Genomic DNA, 22,836 nt, shown 5'->3' on the forward strand with positions numbered 1-22,836 from the left:
CTCATCAGCACCATACTCAAGGTGAGAGAAGAAAAACACTCTCAACATTAAACTCAAGGGAGGCTGTGTGTGTGTGTGTGTGTGTGTGTGTGTGATTGTGAATTGGGTAGATTTTTTGTCCTCCTAGTCTGTCTTTAAATGGGTTTGAAAAGGCTTGCCTCCCAATTAACAGAGACATGAATGCAACTTAATCTCCTTCATTAAAAATGCTTTATGTCTTGAAATGTTCCTCCGCCTTATGTTCTCATGTCTATTGTTTTTTTAGTGGCCAAATGTAAACCTGCGGACCAACAAAGATGAGCCGATGCACAAGTAAGGACTCATCCATTTCTCGTTCATTTATTTGCCCCACCTAAAGGTGTGTGTGTGTGTGTGTGTGTGTGTGTGTGTGTGTGTGTGTGTGTGTTATATACTAGTGTCATCATATGGCTGAGTATATGTGTGTTTGTTACAGGTTTCCTTCTGCTAGTGTGTGTGTGTGTTATATACTAGTGTCATTATATGGCTGAGTATATGTGTGTTTCTTACAGGTTTCCTTCTGCTAATGTTAGTTTGTGTGTGTGTGTGTGTTATATACTAGTGTCATCATATGGCTGAGTATATGTGTGTTTGTTACAGGTTTCCTTCTGCTAATGTTAGTTTGTGTTTGTTTGTGTGTGTGTGCGTGTGTGTGCGCGCGTGTGTGTGTGTGTGTGTGTGTGTGTGTGCAGGTTTGTGCGGCGGCTGCTGTTCTTCTACAAGCCCAGCAGTAAGCTGTATGCCAGCCTGGAGCTGGACCACAGCAAGGCTAAGCAGCTGACTGTGGTGGGCTGCCAGTTCATTGAGTTCCTGCAGGAGTCAGAGGAGGTGAGGAAGAAAGCACACACACACACACACACACACACACACACACACACACACGTATACTTTTTTCCCACCAAAATGTGGGCTACCTGTCCACACTAATATCAAGACTGTGATCAGTATCATAACATTCAAATATGAACTTGTTAGCTTTTACCAATGGATTTGAATGCAATGTTGTTTGTGTGGGTGTTTATGTATATGCATGTATTTTTTCACACACGTATCTTTGGGTCCAACAGGATGGCCAGGGTTATCTGGAGGATCTGGTGAAGGACATTGTCCAGTGGCTGACGTCGTCGTCGGGCCTGAAGCCGGACCGCAGTCTCCAGAGCAACGGGCTGCTGAACACGCTCAGCCAGCACTACTTCCTGTTCCTGGGCACCCTCTCCTCCCATCCTAACGGCGTGAAGATGCTGGAGAAGTGTGGCGTATTCCAGTGGTGAGCGCTCAACGCCTCCTCAACCAGCTCCTCCTTTAGTAACAGTTCTGCACACAGTGATACACCTAGAACTTGGGAACCATTGAGCTACATTTCAACAAAAACCTAAGGCAATTAAAAAAAACGAGTTTTTTGATAACTTAAGCGTTGTCCTGTGTTGTTTTTTTTTTATGAGCAGAAATGTGGGTCATTAAAATGATTTTGAATTTGAATGTAATTCGAAAATTGTCTATAATCAATATATGATCGATCCTAAAAGTGGACCATAATGTTGAACTGAGGAGACCCTGGCCTGAGAGGACAGTGGTTTATCTACATGGAGGAGAAGCTTGCATTTTTCGGTCAGCAGGGGGCTCTGTTTGTGCAGAAAAGCCTGTACAGTTGTCTGTAGAAAATGAAAAATTCCTCAGAGAGCCTTTGTTGTTTGGTTTGTAGCCCACATGATTGCAAGAATGTTCTACCCTTGAATCTAGTGAAGAAGATGATTATGTGAAACAGAACCCTTTAGGTTTTCAGAACATGATAAGAACACTTTTGCTCTTAATGTAAACGTTTCTCTATTTCTGTTTCAGTCTGTTGAACCTCTGCTCTCTGAAGAACCAGGACCACCTGCTGAAGTTGACCGTTTCCACGCTGGACTACGGTCGCGATGGCCTGGCTAGGGTCATCCTGTCCAAAATCCTGACCGCAGCCACCGATGTAAAAGCACCACCTTACTCTAAATAAGTCTCAGACCATCTCACATCTGCTCTCATTCAGGTCTCTCCCTGGAGTGCAGACACAAATAATGACTGGCCTCCTTTCTGAAGCACATTCACTCTATTAGTTTTTATGAGTTGTAGTAATACATTTACATCTGGGCTCAGAGCCAGATCTCTTCAAGTTTTAAATTATGGCTACAGTATGTCATCGTACGTTTGCTTTATAGCAGGATTCATTTAATCATATCCCCATACAACCTTTTTAGCAAAAAAATCATCTGCAGCATTACAGTGAATTTCATAGCTGACAATGGCTGTAACAGTTTTTGGCACATACTGTATATCTCTTTGTATTGGGTTTAAGTAGAATCCCAAGGTCTATTGCCTCAGGGACAACATAAATAGCTAATTAATTAGCCTTGGTGAGACTTGACACTTGAGACAAACAATACCATAGTTCAGTACATGCTTTCAGTGCCGTGCCTAATCACCAAATTATTGTTCTTGTTCTGACTTGTACTTACAAAATTACCCTGAAGTGAGGCTGCATGCTATTGAAAGAACGAAAGATGCTATTGAAGATAAGGCAATGCAATGCTGATCATGTTGCGATGTCTCTGTTCCCTGTTCTGTTTCTCTGCTCAGTGCCTATTATGCAAGTGAACATTGGGATGACAGTGCTAAATGATATTATGTAGCCCTACTGAAGCAACTAATTATTATAAAGTTTTCTTTTAATTAAAGCTTTTTAAATTTAGTGTTGTGTGTTGGCTGAAATAAACTATTGCCAAAGCCCATGTTCAATGTCAATGTTCTTTCTGTTCATTACCATAGAACTGCCGTCTATATGCCACCAAGCACCTGCGCGTTCTCCTACGCGCCAATGTGGAGTTCTTCAGCAACTGGGGCATCGAGCTGCTGGTCACCCAGCTTCATGACCGCAACAAGGCCATCTCTATGGAGGCGCTGGACATCCTGGACGAGGCCTGCGAGGACAAGGTGAGCAGACTGGTCTCACAACGTGGAAAATATTTGTGACAAAACCCGATATTATTATGTAGAATTACATCAGACACAAGCTTTGTAAAATCTCACCTTCAACAAGGTAATTTTTTATTACTTTAAGTTTTTTTTATTTTTTAATTTAGCCATAGAAAGTGTAAAGTAGTATCTGTCATATATCATGAAAATATGGCTTGATGAGAAATATAATTTGTCCTTCTAATGGAGGAAAAGTTAACGGTTTCCACAGAGTCAAATTATGTCCAGGTCTGAGGATGTGGACATTACTGGCCTACCATAAGTCACGTATTCCTTGTCTTCCCACAGCTGTCTTCACTGTGACTTCCACTTCCCTAATGCTGTGTCATTTACTTTGATTCAGCTATGTCTGCGAATTCAGTCGTGTTGTTTCCCTTTTGTGACTGTATTTGTACTAGGGGTGTTAAAGGTACACGTATTCATACCGAACCGTTTAGGTACAGGACTTAAGGTTCAATACAGATGTGTACCGAATGTACTGAACGCAGTCTTGAACAGTAATCAACAGTACGGTAGGCTTTTTTTTGTGTGTGCGGACCATGTTTTAAATTCAACTTCCCACAGAAACATATTAAGTGGCGACCATATGTCCGTTTAGTCAATTAACGGCAAAAACATTGGACACCTTTTTCAAAATACTATTACTGTTGCGCATCAGCAATATAGTCAATGAATTTTAGGCTAGCAGTACTTATAGGCTGTACCGAAAAATAACCAAACCATGACTTCAAAACCAAGGTAGACACCGTGATTTTTGTGTACCGTTACACCCCTAATTTGTACTGAGTGGTCTTCTGTGAGTGCTAATTAAGTTTGTGTGGACCTGTTGCTTAGGCGAATCTACATGCACTTATTCAGATGAAACCAGCACTTACCCACCTGGGCGACAAGGGCGTATTGCTGCTTTTACGGTCAGTCAACAACAGACATTGCCCATGAAATTAAATTAAAAAAAATAAGCAAACAGCATTTACTGTCTTGTGTTGTAAACAAGAGTAAATTTATTCTCCAATCACTTTATTTACAATCAGTGTTAAAAATATTGAAACAGCCTTCACTGATGTGTTTGGTAATCAGGCATTTTTTCCAAAGACTTTAGCGATGTGTAGATCTCCCAGAAGCCCTTAACAGATGTATTTTATGCTGTGTCCCATGTCACTAACAGATGCATTTTGTGTCCTATGTCCAGGTTCTTGTCTATCCCAAAGGGCTTCTCCTACCTCAATGAGAGGGGATATGTGACAAAGCAGCTGGAGAAATGGCAGAAGGTGTGTGACCTGAAGTACAACACTATTGACCAGCTGTAGTGAATCTTTTTTGCTTTTCTGTCCATTCTTTGGCTATGCAGCTGCAGTGTACTGCAGGTTGAGTATTGACTTCTGGTCATGAAGAAGCTTGTAGAAAAAGAATCAGGAGGGGCGATGGAATTGCACATCTCATCACCGCATGGGAGTAATCAGGCGTGAGGTTTGATGACTAACTATACAGAGTTCATATCTTTTGTCAGGAGTATAATCTGAAATATGTGGACCTGATTGAGGAGCAACTAAATGAAGCTCTCACTACCTACCGCAAACCAGTTGATGGAGATAACTACGTACGCCGCAGCAACCAAAGGTCTGGAGCTATGACTTGTCTCCTCATCTTTCCAAACTAGTTATATTTAATAACATCATTCACAGCCAGCACTAGACTGCACTAGGTAGGCTATAAATCGACTTAAAAGCTGTTTTACAGTTTTTATTATTTGTTTATGTGTTTCAAAACTCTTTCTGACAGGTTACAGAGGCCAAATGTTTATCTGCCAGTGCACTTGTATGGGCAACTCGTCCATGATAAGACCGGCTGCCACCTATTGGAAACCCAGGTAATACTTATTTGCATCTACTATGGCACAATATAACTAGAAGCTGTCTTTTTTTATTGATGGTACTGTATATCTCAAAATCAGTTCCAAAGGATTTAGAAACATTATTAATTAATTTACTTTAAAACAACAAACCTAAATTCCTAGGACGGATGATGGACATCCACTCTTTTAGTCCTACTTCTACTCTATCTGTCTCTGTCTCTCTCTGTATGTGTATGTGTTTCTGTCTGTCAGAATGTGGTTCCTGACCTAAGCTATACGGTGAGATCGCCTGTGCTGGACAAATGGGAAGGCATCAAGCAGCTGAAGGCATCTCTCTGGGCACTGGTCAGTGGTCATTCAATTATTTGTTTTGTTTTATTTTCTTAATCTGTTCATTAGACATTTTTCTTCCAAAATCCGTTGCATTGCAGCTGATTTAACCTCTTTCTCTTGTCTTTGGGTTATTGCATGGCTTATGGTGATCTCACTCGTGTGCTTTTGGAATTCGTCAGTTGATTACAGATCTCCTGTGGTTTGGGGCGTGCACTATCTAAACAGACATAGTTCTTCCCACACACAGCAATGGTTATTTGGTTATGTACTGTTTTTACACCAAATGAACAGTTTACAGCTGTTTGTTTTGTACATTTCCACATTGTAAGGATTAACTGAAGAATGCTATTGAAATTGTCTCCTTAATTCCAAATGGAGACACCGTTGACCGAGTAGATTCCAGTGTAGTTAAGAGCAGGTAAAAACTTGAGGCTGGCTTGCGAAAGAATAGTTCTTTATTCTGGATGTAACAACAGAGTTCTGATAACCCTGTTGTACGCACAGCACAGCACAGTGTTGCAAGGTGAAGCCAAGGTAATGAACTGAAGTAAAGATCTGGGAAACTTCTGGCTAATTATAATACCAGAATATACATTCACGTCTGGGGTCAGATTGGAGGGGGGGAAACAGGCTGATACAGTGATATAGCAGTGATATTCAATTAAGACGTCTCTTGTGAGGGAACAATTAGTTAGGTACACCATTTGCTATTGTAAGGTGACAACATTCTGTCTGCTTACAATAAACGTCCTGTCCCTGCAGTTTCTGCAGTATTAAACAAAGAACCAAAAGAATGACATACAGAAAACCACTAAAATCTAACAGGATTATGTCCATAATTGTCTATAAACAACACACCATGTTCCTTTTTAATATTAATGTTCTCTCTAAGACTTTGGCCATGAACCAAGCCAGTAATGATGTTGTTTTTATCCACAGGGTAACATTGGTTCGTCTAACTGGGGCTTGAACCTCCTTCAGGAGGAGAATGTCATCCCGGATATCGTTGCTCTGGCCCAGCACTGTGAGGTTTTGTCAATCCGAGGGTGAGTAATTCTCCAGACATCCCTCTGAGGGCATCACGCTTCTCGTAAAAACGCTCCACTTGAACCTTCTGTCAACTTACGACAAACTTACAACTCCAGGTTGACTCACCTAACCTGTGGCTATGTTTAGTCTGAAGTTAGCACATTTTTTGGAAGAATGTTTTTCCCTTGGGCAGAACAACTTCAGGGGAATTCCCTCCTACTCAGCATGTGTGCTCATTTATTCTGTCTTCTCCACCCTCACTACCACCCCCGCCCATATCCGGTTCTCACCCCACACTCCTACACACTCTCTCTGTCCAACTGCCTCCCCCCCCCCCCCCTCACACGCAGGACGTGTCTGTACGTGCTGGGCCTCGTCTCCAAGACCAAGCAGGGCTGCGAGCTGCTCAAGCAGCAGGGCTGGGACGCGGTGCGACACAGCCGTCGGCAGCCGTGGCCCGTGGTGCCCGACGAGGTGGTGGAGCAGCAGCACCAGGTGCACCAGCACCAGCAGCAGCACCAGCAGCAGCAGCACCACCTGCCCACCAGCCTGCTCTCCTCCGGGCCCAGCACGCTCAGCCTCAACTCGGAGTCGACCAGCTCGCGGCACAACAGCGAGAGCGACTCCACTCAGCCCAGTGAGTCCGTTAAGCCTCTTGTCATATGGACGTCCGGGTCGTGACATGGGCTCCATGGATTCTGATTGGCTGCCAGTCTCTCACAAAACTCACAAAATTGCACTGCAAGTGTCCTCCAACATACAGTAACCGTTGGTCATTCTTATTAGTTAGTGAGACTAATTCTTAAAACTGTAGTTTTCGCTGTTATCATTATAGTGATCATTGGCAGTATGGATGGGCCTTAAGGTCCGAAGTCAGATAGTGGATAGAGGTACCCATTCAGACATGTGGCCCAGGACAGGGAAGTGTTTGTGTGAGCAGCATCTGGACATGATGTGGACCACAAGTGAGTTCAAAACTCATCATCTGGAGGTCATGGCACCAATCCACTATGTAGTGAGTGAGTGAGTCAGAGCAGCCCAGTAAGTCCAGTGAGTAAGTCTTTGTCTGGTGTCAATGATTAAGTCACCAGTTGAGTGCAACTCTACAAATGCAATGCTTTAGCATTCAGTTGATATGAATGCTGAATGTACTGTTATTCAGAGTTCTCCAGGACGTGTCGACCATAGAAAGCACTCTATGAGTATTACAGAATTCTCTCTGCAAACTCCAGACCCCTAAAGGTCATCGATGGGTGACTGGCAGTGTGTTGCTCCCTTGACTTCAGAGGATTGGCTGGAGCCACCCAGCTCATTGTTCACCTTTTCATTATTTGCATGACTTTGTCATTTTGAATTGATAAGGCAGGAGGCTCCTAGATGAAAATGGCTTACTCGGTTATGAGCCCACATGGGTTGGTCTGAAGAGCCATAGCTCATGGTGAAATTTTCCGTTTATGGATGGTTTGGGCTGTGGCAGACTGAGGAAGTATTTTGGAACCTCCCAAGATGATAAGAAGGTGTGAAAAAACAGTCTCAACAAGAACAATGTTTGCACTTCTTCTTTTTTTTATTGATAAGAAATGTTATCTGACACGGTCTGGCCTTGGTTAGGCAGTTGGAGCAGGCAGAAGCATAAACAAATTTGATGCCAGGTGTGAAGAAAGTGCAATCTCTCAACAGATGGTTATTAATGTGGTACTATTAATGCTGCTTATATTCCACTACTATCTTGTTTTACCTTCTTATTTTAACTTTTTAAAGCAACTCTATGCAGACATTTGCTACTTTTGAGGTATGTTTCAATACGCAACTAGTTATTAGTTTTAATATTTTAATATGGTCATTTGGAGAACAGAAAAAAGTAGAGATGCGTAGAAAAGTGCACTTTGCTGCAAAGTGCTGCCAACAGTACTGGAATCCAGCAGCTAGCATGCTTTTATCAGTGCCAAATGTGCTGCTGCTGGGGGTCCTATGGTTTCTGCATGCTTTTTATGTACAGTAGTTTGCTCACTAGTTGTAGACTAACAGTGCTTATTGCTGCTTTGTGTTTGATCAGTTGGTTAATGTACTTGTGTCAAGCAACTCAGGCTTTATAGTAGAAAGTTGCTATAAATTATATTATGTATGAGCAATAATATTATAGTATGAGCAATTCCCAGTCAGGTCCAGTGGTTCATTAAATGTGTGTTTTCGGTGTGACTGCAGGCATGTATATTCTGGACGATGAGAAGCTAGATGTGTCTGACCTGCCAGAGGACCAGCCGCTCTACATGCGGCCCAAGCTTCTGAAGGACCGCAGCCCTTTCACCATCCTGGCCTCCAGCCGCTTTGTGCGCAACCGCTTCCTCATCTCCCTGTCGGGCAAGAAGCTGCGCAGCACCAGCGACCCCAAGGGCAGCGGCCTGGGCAAGACCCAGTCGGAGCCCAAGCTGGGCGGCCTGAGGCGCAACCGCACCGTCACCGAGCCGTCGGCGTACTCGCCGGGCAGCGGAGGCGGCGACGTGTTCAGTCCCGTCTTCCCTCCTTCAGACGGGCAGCTGATGCCACGCAGCCCCACGGTCAGCTTGGAGACGTCCTTCGTGGGCAACAAGGCTGGCGAGAACCAGGGCAGCACGCCTAGCATCAGCGAGCTGGAGGAGCGGCTGCCCAAGTCCAGCGGCGGCGGCGGCGGCGGAGTGGGCGAGGCGGGGGTTACCGCGGCGACGGTGCCGCCGGTGATGGAGCAGACGAGCCGGGAGAGACTGGCGGGGGGCGACGGGCCGAGCGGCGCGGGGGGGGTGCACTTCAAGAGCCGCAGCCAGAGCTTCAACACGGACACCACCACCAGCGGCATCAGCTCCATGAGCTCCAGCCCGTCGCGTGAGACGGTGGGCGGCCCCGACTACCCGGGCAGCGGCACCACCACCGCGTCGTCCTCGTCGGCGGCCGGCGACACGGACTGCGCCAGCCTGGCCACGGTGGTGAGCGCGCAGACGCTCCAGACGCTCCAGTCCCTCCGGACGCCGCCGCCGCCGGCGCGGTCCGACCACCTGTCGCTGTCCAAGTCCAGCTCGGTGCTGCTGGCGCCGCCGGGCTCCTCGCACACGCTGCCGCGCCGCGCCCAGTCGCTCAAGTCGCCCTCGGTGGGCGCCATCGCCAGCCTGACGGACTGCAGCAGCAGCAGCAGCTTCATGTACACCAGCCCGCGCGACGCGCTCGGCTACGCCACGCTCAAGCGGCTGCAGCAGCAGCGTCTCCACGCCTCGCTCTCCCACAGCGAGGCGCTCGCGTCACCCGCCAAGGACGTGCTCTTCACCGACACCATCACCATGAAGACGGGCAGCCTGGACTCCAGGCTCACACCACGCAGGTGAATGGCCTCCCGTCCTCAAGTTCACTCTTACACACACACGTGTACACACACACACTCGCACACAGACAGAGGTGGATATAGCGTGTATTACAGCCATGTATTACTTAAGCCTGTGAGATGATCTAGAACTTTTATTTGCGGAAGCTGAGATGTCCACATTTGCACACCCACTCACTCACCCACACACCCACACACCCACTCACCCACACACCCACCCACTCACCCAGTCACCCACCCACTCACTTACCCACACACCCACTCACCCACTCACTCGCTCGCTCACTCACTCACTCACACTCACTCTTTCTCTCTCTCTCTCTCTCACTTACTCACACACTCTCCACCCTTCTATACGTTGTCTCACATGACTTTCGGTTCTCTTTTACACATGCCAGTAAATTCTAGCCTGGTCTGTGACCGCCATGCTTATTGAATAACGTGCAATAATGACACGTAAGTGAGAAAGGGAACCAAAAATGCATTTGCTTACTAATCTACTTTCAGTACACACCCGTCTCATAGAGACAGGTCCATGAAGTAATTTGCTATATATTTAAAAAAAATGTATAGTACTGTTAAAAAATGCATATCTGGGCCCCAGCTGTGGCACAACTGGCTGGGACCTGCACCGTACGCCAGCGGCCCGGGTTCGATTCCCGCCCCGTGGTCCTTTCCGGATCCCACCCCAACTCTCTCTCCCACTCGCTTCCTGTCACTCTCTACTATCCTGTCACATTAAAAGCATAAAAAGCCCCCAAAAATATACTACATGTATGTCATTAAACTAAATTACCATTTACCATAGATTAGTTACGATTATTTTCATGTTCCCTCTTTTGGGTGCATAATACAATGTCTTCAGGGTCTTCCACCTGTATTTGACTTGTTCAGGCGTGCGTCGATAGCCAGCCTTATTAAGTTTTTCACAAATCTTTTAAAAAACGTCGCTATTACGTAATTTTCTCCCGTCGATAAACTCCATGACATTGCTATATCTGTCTTACAGATTGTCCTTGGAATTGTTTCTCTTCTGTAAAATGTCCATGCCTCCCCAAAAGTTTGAGAGCCTCTACCATACAAGGCCTAATTACAGTTTTGATCAGTATGAACTTGAAGTCTTTGTAAGCCTGTTTGTTGGAAGTATAGGTACCAATGTCTCCTCTCATGCCTTCCTCTCTACGGGAACTTTGACAATGGAAGTAGAAGTAATTGTGAGATGTAACTTTGGTGTAGTCATGTGCATACTGGATTATTGGATGCTGCTGCGGATTGCAACCTGGGGACCACACAAATCTGAGAGCAGATTTTAATTTCCTCTTGCAATTCACAGAAATCCCAGAAGCCAATCACAACCACTTTTCTGGCGTGGGGTGGGCTTTATACAATGACAGAAAGAGGGGGACAATTGGCACTGTTTTTGTACACAACCAATGGCTGAGCTGATGGATGTGAGATTTCTCTGAAATTGAGTGTACGACTGCTTAAAACCTTTGTTTAAAGGAAAGATGTGTTTGCTGTGCTTCAAAAAGGATTCGGTAAGAGTTCAATGGACCAACTTTTTGTTTTATGGTAATTACGCGACTGGTTATGCCCCTTGGAAGTCGAAAGTGGACTATGTGTAATGTTGCACCTTTGGTTCATATCAGCATCTCAGACTGTAGCAACTCTTGAAATTGGCTTGAAATGGTGAGATGATCGCTCCTGTGATTAGTACAGTGTTTTTTGTCCAGTGGACTGTGTACGTGGTCCTGCCCGCTGCTGCTAGTCTTTTTCACCGTAGTCTACACTTGACCCTTTACTTACTTGTGGACCAGAGCCAGTGCCTTACTAAAATTACAGAAATTTCCCGTTGGGGACAATAAAGTATACTTTCCTTTACTTTACTTTACTTTACTACAAGAGAATATTGTTGAGAGCTGCCTTTCCTGTCTGAGTCATTTTTATCTGCTCATCAGAAGAGCTTGCTGAGAGAGCCATACTTGATGAATTGATGTGAGAGTGTTCTGAGTAGAATTATGCCGATCCTAGGAGGGCTCATTCTAGAAGGCTGCTCATAATTTCCGAGGATGAGTATTTAGACTCTAGCTATCAATTTTAATCATCACACAAACACTAATGCATTCGGTTGGGCTTATGTACTGTAGCTGCACTTTCAGCAAGCTAGTTTCTCTTTTTGATAAGCTCCTGTTCCCGTTCAGCCAACTGCATTCGGCCAATGATGTGCACTCATGGATATCTCTTCATCTTCTTCTCTGAGCGTGTGACCTGTGTGAAGAGAGCAGTCAGGAAGTCTCTTTAAAAAAAAAAACATCCCTCCATTTTCTCAACTTATCTTGATTTCACAAGTTTGACTCACTGGCTGTCATAATCACTGTACTTAGAGACGCCACTGCACCTCTGCTCAACCAGGGACACGCAGCCTCCTTAGGTCATATACAGATGCACAACAAACACTTCGTTGTCATTTTGGGGACTAAGTCTTGGTAACCTAGAGGTCCAGCGTGGCAGAATAGCAGCGCAGCTTCACGCAAAGGGCTTTACACCACATAGAAGCACTTGAGCTATTAGAAAGCCGCAGGTTGTGCTTGCAACCTCAACTTCCTATTGCATCAGTGAGCAAGCTGAACAGCCTCCAGCCTGTTGCAACACGCATAGTCTGAAGTGATGTCCATCGCAGGGCCAAATTCAACCCATCATTTCAACCAGCGACAAACCCAGACCCCAAGTCTCTCAACTCTGCCCCCGGCCCCTGGGTCTGACTGGTATGAGAATAACATGACCTGTGTTTCTGGTGGTCCCTCAGGTACACTAAAAAGCACTTCAGCTGCCTGGGCCAAGGCTCAGCAGGGGGCTCCCGCAGGCAGCCCAGACTGCCCCTCCCACGGTGCGTGGATCGTCCCTCAGGGGCACACAAACTTGCTTCTTTACTGTCTCCCTACCGATCTTTGTCTCTCTCTCTCTCTCTTTTTCTTTTTTTCTCTCTCTCTCTCTCCCCCCACCCCCAAGTCTTCTTTGTTTTTGTTCCATTTTGATTTTGCCCATTCATGTTTGCTCCTTCATCCTCAACTCTTCCTGCAACTCCCAGAGGCCTTTGCGCTGCAGCCTCTGCATCCTGTATGAGGAATCCTCCCTGAGACCCATTTGGTTTCCTTCTTGTTCGTTTGTTCCCATTGATTTGTGCTTCCTAGAGAAGAAATGACACCTGAACCTTTCCTTCTTTCCCTGACCAGTGCTAAACTCACTCACAGCAATGATAGTGATTGTCCTAACAGTTCACTTCAGATCCTTGCTGTTGATCGTTTTGTTTCTGAGTGTATGCATGAGCATTAAAGTGGTGATTTCCCACATTAGTAATCAGGTAAGCCTGTGAATATTAGTCTGGTGCGTAGACACTTGTGAGTCAACTCTTGTCCCTGAACTCTAAAACATATCTGATGATTCATCCCTTCTTTATCCACTTGGAGTTTTGGCAAGGCGTGCAGACTGTTTTTTTGCCATGACCTGCTGCTGTGCCAATAAATAAATTCCATGTTTGTTTCCCATGATTTTGACCATTAAAAAAAGCTCTTTTAGTCTTTACTTTCTTCCACTTTCTTTCTGTCCCTGTTGCTCTTCCCAGTAGATGTTTTCTCTCAGGCTTTCCTCCAAATCGTTCTTCCCCCTTCTGTTTCCTGTCCATGTGCAGTCAGCCATGGGTGTGTCTGTGCTGACACTGTGTGTGTGTGTGTGTGTGTGTGTGTGTGTAGGTTCCTGAAGGCCCTGAGTTTTGCCTCTCTGGATAAGGAGGACCTGCTCAGCCCCATCAGTCAGACGAGCCTCCAGCGTTCCTCCTCGGTGCGCTCCATGGTGTCCAGCGTCACCTACGGCAGTTTGGACGACTACATCGGTCTGGCCCTGCCTGTGGACCTCAACAACATGTTCCAGGTGCACTCGCTGGTCCACAAACCTGACTGTGGAAATCTCCACATCCCTCTCTGTCTGATCTGTGATAACTACATGCATTTGGTCATTTGATGGATTTACGTGATGTTTGTCTTTTTGGACAGATCAAAGAGACACCATATTTCCAGAAGAGAACAAGCCCACCATCTGAGGACCGATCAGCCAAGTTTTTTGCTGGAGAATCTGATGGTAGAGAGATGCTTTACTTGGCTTTTAATAGGGTGTGGTGTAGTATCCTCGCCACCAGTCTGTGCCTTCTGTTGTGATTTCCTCAACACACAATGAAATCATCCATTTCTCACTCCTCTCATTTCTCCCTCTTCCTCTGATTGTCTTCTGTCTGGTTGGGGATGGTGGAGCTTTTCCTGTATTCCACTTACCTCCAGCCTTTTCTCTCTCTGTCTTTGCGTCGGTTTTCAGTTGTCTGTTGCTCTTGATGTGGATAAATGAACAGATATTGGTCACGGCTTGATGTCATTGTGTTTTTTTCTGCAGCACGATAGTGGCACGTACATGTAGTGCACATTGCAGAGTGTTCTTAGTGCCTCAGGTGTTTCCATGTACGGTTTTTCTTCTCTCCTCATTTCCATACTCCCCACGCAGGTCCCAGCGAAGGCTCTCGGCACGCTGTGCTGCGCTCCCAGCTGAGCATCACGGAGCTGATGTCGGTGAGCCGGGCTGACCAGCAGCAGCTGCTGGATCTGGAGGAGACGGGTCTGCAGGAGCACAGCGAGGACAACTGCCTCTACTGCGTGGGGCTGCAGGTGCTGGGCTGCAGCGCCAACAACTCCAGCTCCACCACCCCCAACCGACCAGGTCGGTCAGTCAGTCCGTCAGCATGCTGCTACAGGCTAGCATGCTTGAGGGTTAATGGCCGTGTAACTCACTTATTGACTTATTTCGGTGCCCAAAACGGCTCAAAGTCAAAGTGAACTTCATTATCAATCAACCATGCAACAAGCTGTTGCACAGTGGACAGAAATTGTGTTTCTCAACACCCCATGTGCTGGTTTACAAGTAACAACATTTAAAAAAAAAGATGTAGTGCACAGACACGTGCACAGACACGTACACATAGCCTAGAAATCTAGACGCACCCTAGCAGCAGCAAGTGTAATTTGCTGCCCGGGCTAGTCTAGCAACTCTCCGTTGGCTTGCGAGCTGGAAAAATTAAACTTCGATAGGGCCAATCACATTGTGTATAGAGACGTTAGGCGGGCTTAACATAATGATTGATGGCAGAGTTGCAACGGTTTGGCTTGAATTCCCTGCTACTTGAAAACAAAGAAGATGGATGTTGCTGTTGGCGAACAGCATGACACGAGTTATGCTTTTTGCTAAATTGGCAAGTTTGAACTAGCCCAACTAGCTCCGCTGGTGGGAAAACGCATGGGACTCATGAGTTGTAGCTGTCCTATTGTGTGCAGAGGGAATTTGAAAGACAACCGATTATCCCGCCCCTCGGACTGAGCACTGCCAACAGTGAGTGCCCAGACCCTACATTTTAATGTGGGTCTGGCTCGTCAGGCTAACATACACACACAATCATAACAAAGACAGACAACATCACAGTCACAGGCACTAATCAGTGGGCAGCCGTGGCCTACTGGTTAGCGCTTCAGACTTGTTACCGGAGGGTTGCCGGTTCGAACCCCGACCAGTAGGCACGGCTGAAGTGCCCTTGAGCAAGGCACCTAACCCCTCTCCGAGCGCCGCTGTTGTTGCAGGCAGCTCACTGCACCGGGATTAGTGTGTGTTCACTGTTTGCTGAGTGTGTTTCACTAATTCACGGATTGGGATAAATGCAGAGACCAAATTTCCCTCGGGATCAAAAGAGTATACTGTATATACTATACTATACTATACTATACTATACTATACTATACTACCTCTTCACAGACTGGTCAACCATCATCTTGTCTGACTGAGGTCTGACTCTAGCTTGTATTGGTCAGTTTTTTTTTCAGTTATTTCAATCAATACTCTTAACTGGCTGTATACAACAGTACAAATGGTTCCAACACACTTAACAGAATTTCACAGAACCATCCTTTTCTAAAACTCCCAACCTCTAAGAGTTCATTCTTCAACACCCTGTCTGATCCACTCCTGCAGTACTGAAGTAAGAGTTTATGTACAGTCTCCCAGACAGGTTGAGCTGGACCCTGGCACACACACTATCCTGTTTATTTTGTGGCATGCACCATCAGTACCCAGGAACTCAGAGGTGTGCCAAAATGGTAAACAAAGTTTGTTTTTTTGGTTTGCTTTGACACACACAAACGGTCTGAGGAGTTCTGTACACTGGACTACTACATCTTAAAACAAACAATGTGGAATGTTTGCACAAAAACATGCAAATGTAAAAAATGTGTTCCCTCCAACACCACCGGTTTGTCGCATTTGAATGCACCTCAAGTGTCAATACGCCGTCAGATAGAGCTATTTGTCACAAATATGTACTTATTTAAACTTCCAGTTGACATGTGTGATTGTGCACATGAGTGTAAACATGGCGCCTTTTTCTAAAGCCACATGTAGCCGATAGCAGTTGAGCTATTTTGCTGACATCCTCTTTCACCTTCTCTCACCCTTCCCTAGAATACGCTGACGTACCATACTCTGAGTGGTGCACACAGCCCATCCATAACCAGCTGGAGGTGATGCCCCAGTCCAAGTTCTCTGGAGTGTCAGGCTGTAGCGATGCTGTGTCCCAGGGTTCAGTGGGCAGCGCCCGCAGCACAGAGCTGGTGTTGGGTAAGAACCTCTGTCTCCCTCTCTCCCTTTGCCTTTGGGCTCTTCGGTCGTCAACTGACCTGAGCTGGACCTAAAATAGCTACTTTAAACCTGTTTAAATAAGACGGTCAGTGCCATTATACAGCATCACCATGACAAGCAATGCCCAAAGTCGCCTATATTGTTAAAGAATTCAGCACCCAATAACAAATAGATAAAAGTATTTCCAATTGTGTACCTACAGAGTGCCTCAAAGTGCAGCAATACTGGTGTTCATTCTTGTTTTATCAACACTGTATGATTCATTGTATTGCAAGCGTGCAACCTTCAGAATTTCCTGTATGGTGTTATGCCATTTGGGCTACAGAAAGCATCGAACATATCTCCAGAAAATGTTGTGTTTCTCTGTGATATTAGGGCCAAGCCTGCTTGAATTTTGTTCTGAATTTGAGGAAACCCAGCCATAGTCAGCTGTCTAGGCTTTCTCCATGCTTGGAACAGTGGGTAACACTTTAATTTAATGTGTCGCTGTTACAGTGTACCTACCTAATTAGGTACAGTGGTACAAACTGTGTAACAACATGTACTATCAGGTACTATACATTGTATTACTGAGTGCTTTTACAAAACGTTGCCAATTTGCCTACATTTTCATCAGAGGCAAAGAGCTGACCTGAGACCTGCTGGATGGGGTAAATCTGGTCATGATAGATTTGATAAACAAACCATTCTTAGCTCCAGTCAAGGCCTCATTGTCTTCAGTGTACATGTAACAGCTGTGCTGCTACAACCTTTTTACTCTTTGATACAGTGGAATAAACCTATTAAGTGTACCAGTTAATTACTTACATGTACATATGACATGTATGTTGTGTCTTCGATGTCTTGGAACAGGTCTAATTAGGTACACTGTAACAGCGACACATTAAAATAAAGTGTTACCGAACAGGGTTACTCTGCTGGGACAGAAATGCACTGCCGTCTGGCTTGGCACAGTATCTGTTGTCTTAGTGGTATTCTGATGACTGGCTGTGGTAGTTCTGGGCACCCGGAGAGTGAACGACACCCACACACACTGGGTTAGTTCTAGTCTGGGGTCAAACAGGCTTTTTTTTTCTTTGTTTGTTTTTGCACCACAGGGCAAACTTGTCTGTACAGAATTATAAAAGCAATGGCAAAAGAGTGACTCACTGGAAGCTGCGGCTGTATGTCCCCGGTAACCAATGACAACGACTTGTCAAGTCATGTCAGGGCAGGTCAAGTTCATATAGCACATTTCAAGTCAAGTCAAGTTCATATAGCACATTTCATACACAGGGGTCATTCAGTGTGTTTACATACAACAAAATACTGCATTAAAAAATAGTGCTTACTATTTATGTGCTTATTTAAAGCGGTTTGTGTTTGATCAAAACTTCTGGAGTGTATAACATGGTAGGGAAGAGATATACATCACCATCTCCAACCCCATTGCAAGCGCTCTGGCTGTTTGTAGCATTGTTTGGTTAAATGTAGGCAGCATCAGGTTGATTTGTTTGAAGCTGAACTCTCGAATGTTTTGCTCCGTCAGGAGTGAAGTCCATCTCTGAGGACGCGCCGGCCTGTAGGGTCCTGCTCAGGAAGGAGGTCCTGCGGCTGGTCATAAACCTCAGCTCCTCGGTGGGGACAAAGGGCCACGAGACTGGACTCCTCACGTGAGTGAAGTTTTACACACACACACACACACACACACACACACACACCCACACACACCCACATCTTTTGGAAATTGATCTTATCTATGTCAACTAAAAGTACATTAAGGGAATTTCTTTTCAAATGCAATTTCAGGTATTCAAATGCAATTTGTGGCCATGGAAAGTTGTTTGTTAGGCAGGACATTACATAGAGTTGGGAATGAGTTGGGAATGTGTTGTGGGTACATAGAGTTGGGAATGTGTTGCGGGTACATAGAGTTGGGAATGAGTTGGGAATGTGTTGCGGGTACATAGAGTTGGGAATGTGTTGCGGGTACATAGAGTAGGGAATGAGTTGGGAATGTGTTGCGGGTACATAGAGTTGGGAATGTGTTGCGGGTACATAGAGTTGAGAATGTGTTGCGGGTACATAGAGTAGGGAATGAGTTGGGAATGTGTTGCGGGTACATAGAGTTGGGAATGTGTTGGGAATGTGTTGCAGGTACATAGAGTTGGGAATGTGTTGGGAATGTGTTGCGGGTACATAGAGTTGGGAATGTGTGCCGTGCAGATCTTTTTTTTTTTTTTTTTTTTGAAGATGTCCTTGTCTGTCTCTCTGCATCTGTGTAGGATTAAGGAGAAGTTCCCATATGCGTTCGAGGACATCTGCCTGTACTCGGAGGTGTCCTACCTCCTGGCCCACTGCATGTTCAGGCTGGCCTCCCGCCGCTTTATCCAGGAGCTCTTCCAGGATGTGCAGTTCACGCCGGTAACCAAGCGCCCCCACCCATTCGAGAGAATACATTCAAATATGTATTCAAATTCTAAGCAAACCTCCACAAAACCGCCTGCAACGGATCATGATTTTCTATTTTTTCTTTGCTGCTTAGTGAATGCCATGGCTAATTTGCATTAGATCTGTATGTGTGTTTCACTGCTGTATTCTTGTGGTTATTGTTTTTGTTTGTTTATTACATTTGAATACGCCACATTTGCACCATTACTAATGCCGTGAAGTGGCTGATGACACAGTTGTTTTGAAATTGTGGCGACTACCCTGAACTGACTCTTCTCTCTCCCTCCCACGTTCCTGTCCTCTCCACAGCTGTACGAGGAAGCCGAGAGCATCCTGTCCATGCCGCCAAAGCTCGGCACGGTAGAGCCCTCTGCCAAATCGTGAATCGTCCAGCCTCCGTCCCACCCCCCACCCCCTTGTGTCCTGCCTGGCCCACCCTCCTCGCTCCCTTTGCTCTGTCTTCTTTGCAGGCACGGTGTCCAGTCTACACCACACCATGCCCCCCCACCCACCCACCCACCTCCTCCAGCCTCCCAATCTTCTCCTTCTTATCCAAAGCCTGGGAGCACTTGTTACTGCACTACTAAGGTCCCAGGCTAACGATAAGGCTAGATGGACAGAGACAATGATGGAGGATGGATTATTGGACGATGGGTGTAGAAGAGATGTCTTCAGAACGTTTGGGAGGCATGTTGTGGTAAGCAGGGTTCCATAGAGAGAGAACATGAAGATTATTTTCCTGTATGAACAAATAAAAGAGGGACAGAGGATTGCTATGGCGAAAGAGTAACTCACTGAAAACTGTAGGTGTTGCAGAGCCACTTGAAGTGAGTTGTGACCAAAACAGAAGCTTGCACCAGTCATCCGACAACCGAAGCACTGAGCCATTGTGGTCCGTTTTCGGGCCATGCCAACCACTCTGTAAAAATCCAGATCGCACCAAACACATAGAACACAAACAAAAAAAAAGTTAAAAGAAGAATCTTTATCCATTCCTGTTCAATTCTGTCAAGGTTTCCGTCTTCCCTCTGCCTTTCTCTAAACAGTTGCATCCTGTCATGGACTGATATGAAATGCCAGAAAAAATGGCATGATTCCAGCTCTACTCTATTTCTCTGTAGCGAACTTACAAAGGACTAACACTACAAGGAATTCTAGGAATTCCAAGGAATTCTGTTCGGATCGCTTCCTAACGGACGTGGCCCATCAGTGTCTCCATTAAGAGGCTTATTTATTGCTGATGTTTTTTTTTTTTTTTTTTTGAGTGATGCACTTTATCAAAGAACAACACATGATGAGCGGTGTCTTGGTACATCACATTTAACCAATCAGACTATCAGTGGTGCCACATGGAGTGCTTTCCCATTAGAATTGCAGCCCAACCACAGATGTTTTTGACCACATAAACATTTAAGTATTAAGTTATATTTTTGGGAAAAAATTGGTTGGTTTATTTATGTGTATGTGTGTATAGTCTATGGCGGCCAATAATATTGAAATGAAAGAACTGAAGCCTTTTTAAAGCTTGCTCACATACCCCATGGGTTCCTCAAATTTGATATCTCACCAATGAGGATGTTTCCCCACTTTCCCCCTGAATGATTGTTGGTTTTTTATCAATGAACCCTCCTAGCAGTTTTGAACCCCAACAAAGTGTATTATTTTAGGGAAAACAAAAATGGTTTGTTTTGTATCAATTAACCCTCCTACCAGTTTTGAGTCCCAACCAAAAGTGTATAATTTTTGGAAGAAGATGCTATTCATTCTGATCATTTTCTGGTTCTGGTTCATTTTCTGGCAAAAAAAAAAAAGCCACTTGACGCTACAATGAGTTCCCAGAACGAGAAAACTACAAATAGATCTATGAGGAAATACATGTCTACTATGGATTGCAGCAACAGATTCCCGATATTCAAACATGGTCTTTGTTCATTCGTAACACACAAAGCAGCAGTTTTTTCAAACCCTGCAAGCTATAAAAATAATAATAATAATAATAATAATGTCTGTTCCATGGCACTTTCCAGTTTTATAGTTGCATGGCTGAGAGGCTAAACATTAAAGTTGCGTCTTCATAACTGTCTGCATTTGAATCTGCCTGCATTTGAATGTAAGAATCCCTTAGTGCAGATGCAGGTTCCCCTTTGACGATGGGGACTTCTACACGTACATTTCATCTGTCTCTGCTAAAACCATCATCAGCTTGGGTGATGCCTGGTGACACAATACAGGGATGAAATCTATCACGGCCAAAGTCAGGAGAAGGTCAAGAATATTATGTTCATATATGCCTTGCTGGTTTTGACTTGTATCTAAAATGTATATAGATAAAAACAAAAGGAGGCAGCTTCCCTTTCCATTTCAATGTTCAACATGCTATGCTCAGTGCACCTTTTAATTCATTTTCAGTATAATGTAAAATGAAAAAAGGTTCTGAATAGCGCCGCCTTTAACTTGCTCAATTGAACAACAGCTGCAAGGAACAATGAGGGTCCTTGAGATTTCTTGGCAAAAGATCCCATATGGTACAGTAAGCCACCAAGCCCGGTCGGTTGACTATCTCTAGTTGACTAGTCATGAAGCAGAGCTTCCTTTGGTTCACGAAAACATTTGTATGCCTTTTCATTGCCATTTGAGAGGCATCATTTGTGACATTTCATTCACTTCTGTATGCCATTGTCATACAATCTGGCCCTTCCGGTTATGTTTGGAGGTTGTTATTTATACTCAGAACTATGCAATGTTTTATTTCATAATAAACAAATATATTTCCTCATTAGGTTTCTAGAACTGAGGAAATTTACTTTTTTTTTCTTCATTCCATAACGGCTGGACCAGTCCTAGTTCAAGGGAGATTTTTTGCCCTTTATTGTTAGTTTTTATTCATAATAGTAATGGGTTGTTGATAACCTTTATTTATTCTAGAATTGTAGAAAATTAGTAATAACTAATTATTTGTTTTCCTTGGTTCCATTCCTTTTTCCTTGCTCCCAACCCAGAAAAAGTCATGACTCCTTTGTGCATTCATTTCTAACTTTAAACTGTTCTTAATTATCTACTCTTGGGCAATACATTTTGTTATTTTGGGAATATGCGACTTACCATTTGTGTATTGGTGGAAGCTGTGCCTATTAGGCCACTGCATAGGAGATCACAGCTTAGAAGGAGGATGCATTAACTGCTACCCTGGTGGTCCTTTTTCCCCAAAATCAACTCCTGACATCGACCTGTGTTTGCATAGTTCTACATTTTACAGTATGTGCCTGCAATTGGGGTTGTTTGAAGGGATGCCATGCCAAATCTGCCAGTCATGATAGTTTGGGTAACTTTCATACTTGTTCCCTAATACTGAGAGGTACTCGTAGGACATGTACATTAATGTAGAACTAAACAATTTCATTCTGTAAAGCCTAAAAATCACACTTCACAGTTTTATTGCACATTATATTTAGTAATTATTTTGACGTTTGAAACTGAGTGAGAGCATTCAGGAAACTAATGTCTGATCTGAGGGGCCAAAAAAAAGACACTGCTAATGGTCTATTGATCTCTACCAATGTCAATTCTTATATTACAGAACCAATCAAAGTGGGTGTACTGTATGTCAGTTGTAAAAGATGGGATACAAAAGATTGCACCCTTCATGTTCCTTTTCTAAGTTTGTAATTACCTGCGCCATATACTTATGACCTTAGAGCACTGAATAGGGTGTCAAATCTCTTCTTTATTGCACAATAGAGGGCTGAGATTGAGCAATGGACATAAAAGTGTTATTTATATTTTTAAAAAATCATTGAGAGAGGCCTCTTAACAGATGTACATAATTTTGATGTTTTCTTTTTCCCTATTTGTGGTTTCCCTTGTATAAATAGGCCTACTGTATGTTTTTGGGGGCTTGAAGCTATGGCTGCAGATGAGCCTCAAGGAACTTTCTCATCAAAGGGATGGATGCATTGTTAATAAAAAAAATAAAAAAAATCACTATGGGTCAAGTGTGATTTTTTGTTAGTAGGAGTACAACAAAGAATAAAACCATGCAATTCCATAGACGGTAAATTCCTGTAAATAGGCCTCGAGTTGAAACATCCTGTTT

At 44.5% G+C, this 22,836-nt stretch overlaps 1 protein-coding gene across 3 annotated transcripts in view; it reads left to right on the forward strand.

Moving 5' to 3' along the window:
* Window positions 1–22,721, forward strand: part of LOC143122725 (rapamycin-insensitive companion of mTOR-like) — a 46,586-nt gene extending 23,865 nt beyond the window's left edge. For 2 of the 3 annotated variants that reach the window (XM_076283540.1, XM_076283539.1), the window contains 22 exons: window positions 1–21; window positions 266–312; window positions 711–846; window positions 1,086–1,285; window positions 1,858–1,984; window positions 2,821–2,985; window positions 3,862–3,938; window positions 4,217–4,295; window positions 4,535–4,644; window positions 4,807–4,894; window positions 5,132–5,224; window positions 6,152–6,258; window positions 6,592–6,878; window positions 8,447–9,590; window positions 12,397–12,477; window positions 13,340–13,517; window positions 13,640–13,724; window positions 14,139–14,351; window positions 16,137–16,292; window positions 17,842–17,965; window positions 18,578–18,716; window positions 19,053–22,721. The exon at window positions 1–21 is cut by the window's left edge and continues 81 nt beyond it. In XM_076283540.1, coding sequence (XP_076139655.1) covers window positions 1–21; window positions 266–312; window positions 711–846; window positions 1,086–1,285; window positions 1,858–1,984; window positions 2,821–2,985; window positions 3,862–3,938; window positions 4,217–4,295; window positions 4,535–4,644; window positions 4,807–4,894; window positions 5,132–5,224; window positions 6,152–6,258; window positions 6,592–6,878; window positions 8,447–9,590; window positions 12,397–12,477; window positions 13,340–13,517; window positions 13,640–13,724; window positions 14,139–14,351; window positions 16,137–16,292; window positions 17,842–17,965; window positions 18,578–18,716; window positions 19,053–19,127 — 3,732 coding nt within the window. In that variant the 3' untranslated portion in view covers window positions 19,128–22,721. The remainder of the gene's footprint in view (window positions 22–265; window positions 313–710; window positions 847–1,085; window positions 1,286–1,857; window positions 1,985–2,820; window positions 2,986–3,861; window positions 3,939–4,216; window positions 4,296–4,534; window positions 4,645–4,806; window positions 4,895–5,131; window positions 5,225–6,151; window positions 6,259–6,591; window positions 6,879–8,446; window positions 9,591–12,396; window positions 12,478–13,339; window positions 13,518–13,639; window positions 13,725–14,138; window positions 14,352–16,136; window positions 16,293–17,841; window positions 17,966–18,577; window positions 18,717–19,052) is intronic. The other variant, XM_076283538.1, reaches the window with a different exon arrangement.
* The last annotated feature ends 115 nt before the right edge of the window (window positions 22,722–22,836 follow it).

Source organism: Alosa pseudoharengus, unplaced genomic scaffold (genome assembly GCF_046254945.1).
Source record: "Alosa pseudoharengus isolate Yale_2024_CS ecotype anadromous, Long Island Sound unplaced genomic scaffold, YU_APseudo_1.1 YU_APseudo_1.1_scf_14, whole genome shotgun sequence".
Classification (NCBI taxonomy): domain Eukaryota; kingdom Metazoa; phylum Chordata; class Actinopteri; order Clupeiformes; family Clupeidae; genus Alosa; species Alosa pseudoharengus.